The following is a 10,125-nucleotide window of genomic DNA, read 5'->3' as shown; positions in this document are numbered from 1 at the left end:
TCTGTTCCTTTACTCTATTTCCAAAGGAAGCAAAAGGCCTTCTGGATAGCAGAAACTCCATTCAGTGCTTTGAGCTGGACAAGCTCAACTTACAGTTAGTTTGGAAATTCTAGTCTTTTAAAGGCAAATCTTTTAAAATGTTGCAACAGCAAACTCTGTGTAACAAATAGTCACAGAGAATAATACGCTTAGAGATATTCTCATCTCTCAGTCTGCCTTGTCAGCACAGGCAATACAAAATTATTCAGAGTTGTCCATACCCATTAAGTAAATGCCCAGGCAGCCCGTTGTGTTTCCTCAAAGTATTTGCCAAAATAGATATTTTTAAGAAACACCTGTTGCCCTATTTTTTGATAAAGAAGTGAGTAGTTAATGTAATAAACAGTCATTTTTCTCAGAAAACCTGAAACTTGAACATACCTGTTTCTTGACTTCAACTTTACTTTGAAAAGGACTTAAATTATCTTGGGCTACTCTGTTTCTCAACAACTCAAAAAGAAATAGGTCCTATTTGATTTTGGTATATTTGAGCAGGTTATTGCCTACAGTGTAATTTAGAGTGATGGTAAATAGCGTCCAGCTCTCTTAGTTATCAGTTACCTTCCCCAGAGAAGTTGTCTTTGAAAATGCAGGTTCTTATTTTGAATTGAAGTGTAGGCACGTTTCTGTTCACTTTAGGCTGTTTCAGCATCTCTAGTTGCAATGACAAAAGATTTGCTTTTGACTCTGAGTTAAGGTTCAATCTAGTAGTTGTGATTTGAGCTGGAGCAAAAGAGAGGGGTGTTCCCAAATGAGGGCTGAGAAAGCTCAGGTTTGGTTTTTGGTTTGGGTTTTGGTTGGTTGGTTGTTTGTTTAGTTGGCCTTTTTTACTGGCTTTTGTAAGCAACAGTAGCAGCCTACTTGCTGGGTATTTAGGCAACTGAGTTTTTGCTAACAGAACTAATATACATTTTCAGGAAGTAAACAGAAAAATATTGACTCAATAAGACTAAGAAACTTGAATATGTTGGAAGTGTTAAGAAGGAAGCACCCTTTACACTAAAGGGTAAAAGATAAAAACCATCTTCAAGCAAAAGCAAGAAAACTTTTCTATTTGACTTTCAGTGACAAACAGGCTGAGTTTTGAGGGTTCTGTTGAGCTTTGTAGTTGTAGAAACTAATAAAAAGGATTTTTATTCTGACTCATGAGGAACTTTGGTATCCCAAGTTCTTTGGACTTCACAATGAGGAACCTTTCAATAGTAGTTCCACACATGCGTCTTACATGTAATTTACCTTTTAGATGTCAATAAGCACTATACAAGATACTGAACAGAGTGCATCCAGAACTGTTTGGTTGAAATCATTAACACACTTTAACAGTGGGTTTTTTTTCCCCCCAGCTTTCAGGTGAAGTTTATTGAAGGCAGCAATGGAACGGTTTGGAGTGAAGTCTCCTCCATCACGGAACCGCTCGAAGACGGCTTTGTACGTAACCCCTCAGGATCGCGTGACGGAGTTTGGCAGCGAGCTGCACGAAGATGGAGGAAAACTCTTCTGTACTTCCTGCAACGTGGTTCTGAACCACGTCCGCAAGTCTGCGATCAACGACCATCTCAAGTCTAAAACACACACGAAGCGAAAGGCGGAGTTTGAAGAACAGAATGTCAGAAAGAAGCAAAGGACTCTGACTGCCTCCCTCCAGTGCAACAGTACTGCCCAGACAGAGAAAAGCAGCGTCATCCAGGACTTTGTGAAAATGTGCCTGGAAGCTAATATTCCACTGGAGAAAGCCGATCACCCGTCTGTGCGAGCCTTCCTCTCCCGCTACGTCAAGAACGGCAGTTCCATACCCAAGTCAGACCAGCTCAGGAAAGCGTACCTGCCTGACGGGTATGACAATGAGAACCAACTCATCAATACTGAAGACCGTTGAGAAGAAAACTATTTTCCTCATCGTTGTGAAGTTTTACATATTGATGGTGTGGTTTATTTTTATATTCATGCATATATACAGTGTTACCTATTGGTTTTACAAGCTATTTTGTATTCTTGTAGAAATGACAATCTTTATTTGTGAACTTTGTGGTATGCCACAGACTGTTGCTAGCCCTGCTGTAGACTTCAGAGCTACATTGATGTAGAACTCGAGATGAATGTAGGGAACATAACCTGGCATACACTTTATCTATGTTCAGTCCAGCTGTAAGTGACACAAAGAAAAAGGCATTTGGATGGAGGACCTCGCTCACCTAAACCATGCATCTAAATACACGAGGAAGATGATGCGATAGGGATTGTTAATCACGTCAGTGGATGGCTTTGTCCAGTATCCTGTCCATGAGTGACCAAGAAGTGCTGCACGTTTGACGTGAACGAAGCTGTAGAACGGTTAGTTAAAATATCAATGCTTTGCTGTGGGAGGATTGTTGCAATTTCCTACTAAAGTTTGGTTTACATTCTAAAACAGGAAACATTTTTCTTCTAGAACACTCTCTTATCCTATTAGGTGCAACTGTGGATGTATTCATTATCTGGCTTAAATAGCCAGTCTCCTATATTGACCTCTGAACTCCACTGTTGTCATAGAGCTGGGAGTTCTACAGGTTTGCCACGCCTGCTGCTTTAAAATCACTCTTTCATTGCCTCAGTTTAACACGTCCCCTTCAGTTTCCACATCAATCTTTGAAAGTTGAGTAGACAAACCAGTGACTGAGCGTGGTTTGCAGTGCAGCTGCTGGCAAGTGAAACTTATACTGGACCAAGATCTTAGTAGAGAGGATTAATGCCTTTTTCTTGCTAGCAGGACTAAGGATGCTAAATCCAAATTGGGGGTGGGGGAGGCACTAAATTATGGAGTTGAGAAAGCTTTTTTACAGGGCACAGGAGATGAGGATCCTCCATCTTTCCCTGAAGGTCCTCTCCATCTCTGGCCTTGTCCTCAGCCTTTTAATCAAAGGAGGTAAAGCGAGTAGTTTTCAAAGTAGTTACTGCAAAGGCTCTTCAATACCTGTAAGTGCAAATAGGAGAGCGTGTATACTTTGAAGCTATACTGGAATTACAGACCTGGGCTGTATTTCTTGCTCTGTGCCAAGGCCACATCTCTTGGACTGGCAATAAGTAAAATGGTAAATTGAAGAATTTCAATAATGTTACCCTCTCCTAAAAATCTAGTAAACTATTACTGAGCTGTTCCAAATTTTTATGCCAAATAGTCCACTCGGTGTAAGCGCTCTATAAAGTTTTTGAATGGAATGAGGGAGCATTGTGCAAAGCGCTGGCATACAACCAGCTTCTGCCTACTCTAGATTTCCTTGAGATTCTCTGGGTTCAGGAGGTGCCCAGCATCTTCTAGCAGCACAGAAATCCTCTGCTCAGTGAGTGTTCTGTTCAGCTTCCATTCCTCAAGTAGTGGTTCACAGTATCTGTTTCTTGGTATTTCTTTTATTCCAGATATTAACAGCAATAGTAAATAATTGCTAAAAAGAGACAAAATAACCTGCTTAAATTGTTTCTGTAGCTATTTCCCCAGCTATTTCTAGAGCAGTCTCTTTTGTAGGACTGAGAGACTTGCTTAATAAACGACTGTTTTTTGTGCAATTAGCTTCTCCAGAAATGCATTGGTGTTACATTATAACCATGTCTGGTAGCCTTCTGCTATGAGACATATTTGAATAAATGAGCAAAACTCAAAAGCAGGAGGCTGCCCACCCACCCACGTGTACCAGTACAGGGGTACTTAGTACCCTGCTGCACCTTTGGTCCCTGTCAAAGCTGACAGGACTCCACGGAGTTAGAGCAATCCTGTCACTGATATTGGTTGCTGGTTTAGAACTTCAGACAGAAATAACAGTAGTAATTTTTTTCTTTAATCCTAGATACCAAAATACATCTTCCAAAATATCATTTACTATTGCACAAGCTTGGGTTTAGCTAAAGATCATGAACTGCCTGAGGACTAGAACTGTTTTATAAACCTTCTTAAGCCAAGTGAAAGGTACACTGCCAATAGCCCTTTTCTGGCCTGGCAATAATTGAAAGTGTTCTTTTACAGTTGCTGTTTCGTTACAGTGAAACAACATCCTTGCTTTAATTATTTTTTTTAACCTTATGAATGCTATCTTAGAATTGAAGCAAATAGAAAACAATGGAGTATTGAGAAAACAGGCTTCCATTAAACAAAAGCATCTAGAGAAGATGGTATGATTAAAAGGTATTTTGGGCAAGTTAGCTCAGTTCTTGTCAACATGGAACTTCTCAGGCTGCACCCCATAAGCATTTCATATAGGATTCAATGCTGTGTGTGTTTTCCCTTGACTGGCAAACTGACAGATTTTGAAAAGCTTAATGGTTATATTGGTTAAGCCCTTGCACAACTGAAAAAAAAAAAAAAAATCAAGTTACTTTCACTTATAAAGTTTTATGTAAAAGTTAACGTCAACAGCTTTGTTAAAAAAAGTCATTTTCAATAAGGCAAAGCATTAGAACATTTAGTATTCCAAAAGCTTACTCTACTTATAAAGCAGTCTGTGTACATAGCCTCAGTTTACAGAATTAATACAATTCTGGAAGTATTTTCAGTAATTATTATAGTACCAATTTATTTTTTATGCAAAACTACTGCAGAGTGTATGAACCTGGTGAGGAACCTTATCCACGTAGCCACAGGCTACCAACTCAGAACAATTTGGAAGCAAAAATTGGTCATCAGGATTTTGACTGGAACCAATTTAATTCCAATGCACAGCAGTTTGTAGGACACTGGTGTCTTAATAATGGGATATTTTTGTTAATAAAAAAAATGCCACAACATTTTTAAAGCTTTTTGAAAATCAGGATATTGATCCATTGCTACAAAGATTCTTAATGGAGTAAAACAATGACAAATAAAGCACTGCCAGGTAATCTAGACAGAAGAATGAATAAGTAAGTTTCTATTCCTGGACTTAACCCAGATCATCAACAAGACAGTTACACTTATTTTCTTTAAAAGTAAAAATGGTTCCACTCAGTCTTGGAACAGAGTCCTGCAAACACTCAGGTTCAGAGCATGATTTTGCCAGTGCAGCTATAACTGGAGAAAGCATAACCTTGGTTTAATTGCTATTGAACTTTGGGAAGATTTACAGCAGAAGTTTTCCGGTATATCTAAACCAAAGTAATAACCAGTTCCTAGAACAGAGACTGTGGTTAAGTTGTTTAACAGTCTCTGTGGAGTTTTCCTTTTTTCTGCAAGAACACAGCATTATTTTTCCATGTATTTCCTGTAAAGAGTACTCTCAGAAGTAAAGGGAGGATGGTAACAACATCTGCTTTTCATTTTACACACATACGTAGGGACAAGCTATAAGGGATACTTTTTACCAGGTGGTTTTATTAATATATTTGAAGCTCTAAATGTAATATAAAAAAAAAAAGGAAAAAAATAAATATTTTCTTCTCTGACCATATACTTATATTAGTTTAGCCAACTCACAGCTAAAATTACTCCAAAGTGCTTTTCTTGGAACAACATTTTCAAAAAGTGAAATACAAACAGGAACATTCTCTGTTTTGTGACTGCTTACATGTATGTACCATGTTAGTGTCAGCTTGCATGTTCTTTAAAAAACCATGAGCAAGTTCTAATATTTTTAAGTATTTGGGAACCTGTAATTTGGCAGGTCTCTAGAGGAGGTGAAGCACTCACTGTAATGAAAGGGAAAGCTGTTTTTCAATTGAGAGAGAAACTTGGTTCTGCAAAGTATGAGATATTCTCATGATAGAAGGACTATTTTTAGCCAGAGCCCCTTTTAGCAATGCTGTTGAACTGAACAGTGAAATGCTCCCTGCTAAGTTTTGCAGCATAATAAGCTGGTTTTCAGGAAGAGAGAAGAAAAAAAAAAAAGAGCTGGGAGTTTGGCAAGGATAATCTCTATTTATATTTACATATGAAGAGAGGCAAGACTCACTGTTGTTGTGTTCACATTGTACTCACTGCTAACTTTGTGTACTTTGAGTGCTCGTTGTCTTTGTACAATTTTAAAGTTGTGTCTAACTTTCAAAATAAATTTTTTTTTAACAAAGCTTCTCATTGTAATAATGCTGTTAGAGTTTAGTCTCTTGGGATAGTCAAGATGCTTTATTTTTGATTTGGTGGTAAGGATATTTTGCTGATGGTAAGTGGCCACAGAAATGGTTTTATTTAAACAAGTGATGAACTTACAATTAAATATTAGAGAGAGGCTGAAAATACCTGGGTCCTGCAGTGCCACAAGACTTCCTGTTAAAACACTGAGACCAGAGTAAGGGATTTAAGTTTTTATATTAAAATATGATTGGAAGAGAAATACTTTACTTTGTAAAGTTTTTACTTGGTAATGGAAAAATGGTCCTTTTTTTAAAAAATAAAGGAATTCCTTTTTTATAGAATTTATGCATGATCTCTTATTTTGCCAAGAAAGCAGTTAAGAACACGTGGTAGTTCACAAGTAATGGTGATGTAAGATAGTGGACATGGGTGGCGACAGGAAAATTAAAGAACGTACCTGCTGTTGATCTAGCTGAAGGTAATATCAAACCACATGTTGAAGCAGTTTGTTGATGTACCTGTACAATCACACTGAATTCTGTTTCAGGACTGGTTGTACAGAACTCCTGTTTCCTGTTGGGTGTGTGACTTTCTTCACAGTGACAGGAATTCCCTCATTATGCCTTCTCCTGCAAATGAACACCGAGTGAAATAATTGCTATCCATTTTGACATTGCAGTAGATGATTTGTAGGTATAGGATCTTGCAGCTACCTAATGCTTCGGGTCTTTTCAGGAAGGGCTTCTGAGACGTGGAAGAATGAAGGCTTTCCAAGCTACTGCCAAAGGGTCACAGTTTGATCTCTGTCTCCCTTAAGGTCTTCATGAAAATTGAGCCAATAACATCAGCCCATCAAAATGATCAAGTGTAGGTTTGATTGCTCACATCTTCCTTTTCCTGAATTCTTATCCAGCTTGACATCTAATGGTGAATCAGTGATAAACTAGTGCAACCTCTGTGCTTACAAGTTTATTAATCATTACCTTCTCATTTTCAGTCATTTTCAGGTCACAGCACAATTAAGATCAAATTGTTTTTTGTTGCCTTTATACCAAATGGAAAAGCAGAATAAACATACCCTTTTGTAAAGTTTTCTCGTGTGGACAATTCCTCTTTGAAACAGCATATGTGTACTTGCAAAATCAGCGTATCAGTAAAGATTTATGTGGAAGCTGATGCAGAATCAGGTGAAGTATATATTTAAGGTTTAGTAATTAGGCCATGCTAAGTTCTTACAGTGACATTTTACTTTCCTAAGCGAATCATGCTGCCTAACCCATATCCAAGGTGCAGCAGGATGAAGTAGCATAACTGCTTTTTGGCCACATTTATCCCAATAACTGGGTTTGACATTTGCCATTTACATAGGCTGGACAGCGGAGACTGGAGGATGGACCCTCTGTGGCACTTCTGCTTAAGTTAGGTAAGGAATTTTTAGTTTTCTTTTTTTTTTTTTCTTTGCCCATCCCATCACTTTTCTCTTTCTTCAAGAGGTTCGAAATTTGTGTGTTTTGTGGTGGTAGAGGCCACCTCTTTGATATTGAAAAGCAGATGGCACATCTCAAGTAAAAGCACAAGGTGTAGACTCTGAGATAGGATACAGAGAGCTACTGCAACTGGCCCTCAGGCTTGGCAGAGGACAGCCTCAAGACCAGGGTTGCCCCTTGAAGGTAAATGTTGTGCATTAATTAAACTTAATACAGTTCTATAAAATAGAAATGATAAACAGTTGCTGAATAGCTATTTCAGTCCCTTTGAGTTTAGCTTTTGAGTGTCCCAACGCCGTGCTCACTTCAGGTTTCAGAAGCCAGAAACATTTGAAGATTCAGACTTACAAAAAGAACATCTATTGCTAGAAGGTTTCTGCTAGACCTGGAGGAAGTCATGAGGAGGATTACTGGTTTCAGTTGATACGCAAAACCCATGTTCAGCTGAGCTAAAGAAGCACAAGCAATTAAATTTATTCATGTTTTAGATGTATCTAAGTACTTAGCTCTCTCTAGTCATCCTCTCCTGTCTAGTAGTGCACATGAAGGGGAAGAAAAAGCAGAGGACTACTTGGGTGGAGTGAAGTGACCCAGTACTCTCATGTTACATATGTTCCATGAACACACTAAAATTAGAGCACACATTCATTAGGAGGTTTCTGCTCTCTTTCAGTAGATACTTTTGCTTTTTCCTCCTGTCTGATCCTTCTGTTTGATAAGAACTGTTGTGTCCCTGAGGAAAATAAGGAGATCTTCCATTTTCTCCTAACCAATAGAGTAGCTTACAACAATGCAGTAGAGAGAGGGTATCATTCAGCAGCTCTCTTCAAAGCTGGAGGAAAAATAATTAGGAGCTTTAGAGGTTCTTAGGAGGGTTTTATATACTGGTTTGCCTCAAGTGTTTTTTTAATCTGTCTTTCAGTGTACAGAATAGCTCCCAAATTCAGTATTAGATTTCACTGCAGTAAATGAAACCTCCTTACCTTAATTCTTCTGTAATTAGCTTTAAATTGCTTCCTCCCTCCTCTTATTTCTGAAGCCTGTCATTACCATAAGACAAAGCCAGTAGCTAGAATACCTGTGCTTAAAGTTAGTGTTTTATATTCAGCAAAACCCTGAGTAGATTGGTAACCAACTCTGTATTGAAGGAACTGACACCCCTTGTGAGAGCGTCCAAGCCCATGCTCAATCTGCTGTTTCAAACCTGGTGCAAGATGTGTTTGTTAATTTAGCAAAGCTTAGCTCATCTCATTAAACTGAAATTGCTTAGGAGAAAGCAGGGAGGTGCAGAGACTCATCTTGGGCAAAAAAGGAAAGAACCTGCTTAGAAATTAATTAGCTGGTCCCTCCTTTAACAGGGAGCTGCAGTAGCAAGATGGGAAGAGGCTGCAGGGGCCACTCATGGCTCATGTGGCAAGACACACTACTGCAAGCTGCCTGATGGCTAGGGACAGGGAAGGAGCTGGATGGGACACTAAATTGTTGTTCCTTGAAGGTACTAAAGCTTTATGAAGTGTAATGAAAGAAGTTTTCAGCAGACTTACTGGAGCCCACTATCTAAATGCCATATCCCTCTACGTGGTTGGAGGCCAGTGCCTCACCACCTGCAAATGGAAAACACAACCAAAACACAACCTTGTCAGAAGAAAAGCTAAGGTGGAACAGAAGGAACATTACGTAAGTTTGGTGGGGGTTCTTGGGGGTTTTGTTTGGTTTTGGGGTTTTTTTTTTTTTGTTAGATTTTTTGACACTTGCATTCAGTAAAGAAGCAGCAGACGTGACAAAGTGGACTGAATCAAGTGAAGAAAGTTTCTATTAATAGTCTTAAACACCTGAGGATCGCTATCTGCACTTTACTCTATTTTTTTTGAGCTTCTTCTTGAAAACAGTATCCAACACACACAGAACTGTGCTAACGGCTGTGTTTGAACTGCACTGAATTCTCTTAGTTCTTTAAATACTTGGATCTGTTGGGATTCAGCTGGGGTCCGATTTGCATACAACAAAAGTTACTGCAGAGAGTGGAAATTGGTGCCATCTAGTAACATCTTTTTTCTGCCATCTTCAAATGATATCTCATCTTGAATTAAATGCATATGCTCCTCCCTCTCTTAGTTATGCAGTTTTAGATTAGGACTCTCATTCCTCTCTCTGGTAAGCAGTTATTTTATATTTACTGAGTATTTATTATCCTTTGAAACATGCTTTTAAAGCAAAACCAGAACAATTTTAGTGTCTCAAATTCAGGGATTGATTTTCTCAAGAAATTAGAATATAGGTTACCATTTGGAGATCTAAAAAAGAAAATCTCATTTATGACTCAGTAATATTACAAAAAAAGCTCCCAGGAATGTCTCAAGGAGGTAATAAAGTCTTAACAAGAAAGCATGAAAAATTCGGATTCTTTGCCATCTTCAGGCGAATTCTCAAAAAACAAACAAACAAAAAAAAACCCCAAAACCCCCAAACAACAAAACCCAAACCAACCCAACAACCCATTCACAACCTCACAACAACCCTACTCCTAAGCAGAATGGAGATTAAAGAAGTAATGAAGTGTCAGCAGTGAGAGGAGTCACATTTGACAAA

General features: G+C 38.5%; 1 protein-coding gene across 1 annotated transcript; it reads left to right on the top strand.

The window, feature by feature from the left end:
* The first annotated feature begins 1,411 nt into the window (after positions 1-1,411).
* CGGBP1 (CGG triplet repeat binding protein 1) lies at positions 1,412-1,915 on the top strand. The gene has a single exon (XM_010166791.1). The coding sequence runs from the start codon at positions 1,412-1,414 to the stop codon at positions 1,913-1,915; it is 504 nt and encodes a 167-aa protein (XP_010165093.1).
* Positions 1,916-10,125: the final 8,210 nt, after the last annotated feature.

Source organism: Antrostomus carolinensis, unplaced genomic scaffold (assembly GCF_000700745.2).
Source record: "Antrostomus carolinensis isolate BGI_N321 unplaced genomic scaffold, ASM70074v2 scaffold18244, whole genome shotgun sequence".
Taxonomy (NCBI): Eukaryota; Metazoa; Chordata; class Aves; order Caprimulgiformes; family Caprimulgidae; genus Antrostomus; species Antrostomus carolinensis.
This window is presented reverse-complemented; position numbering and strand designations above follow the sequence as displayed.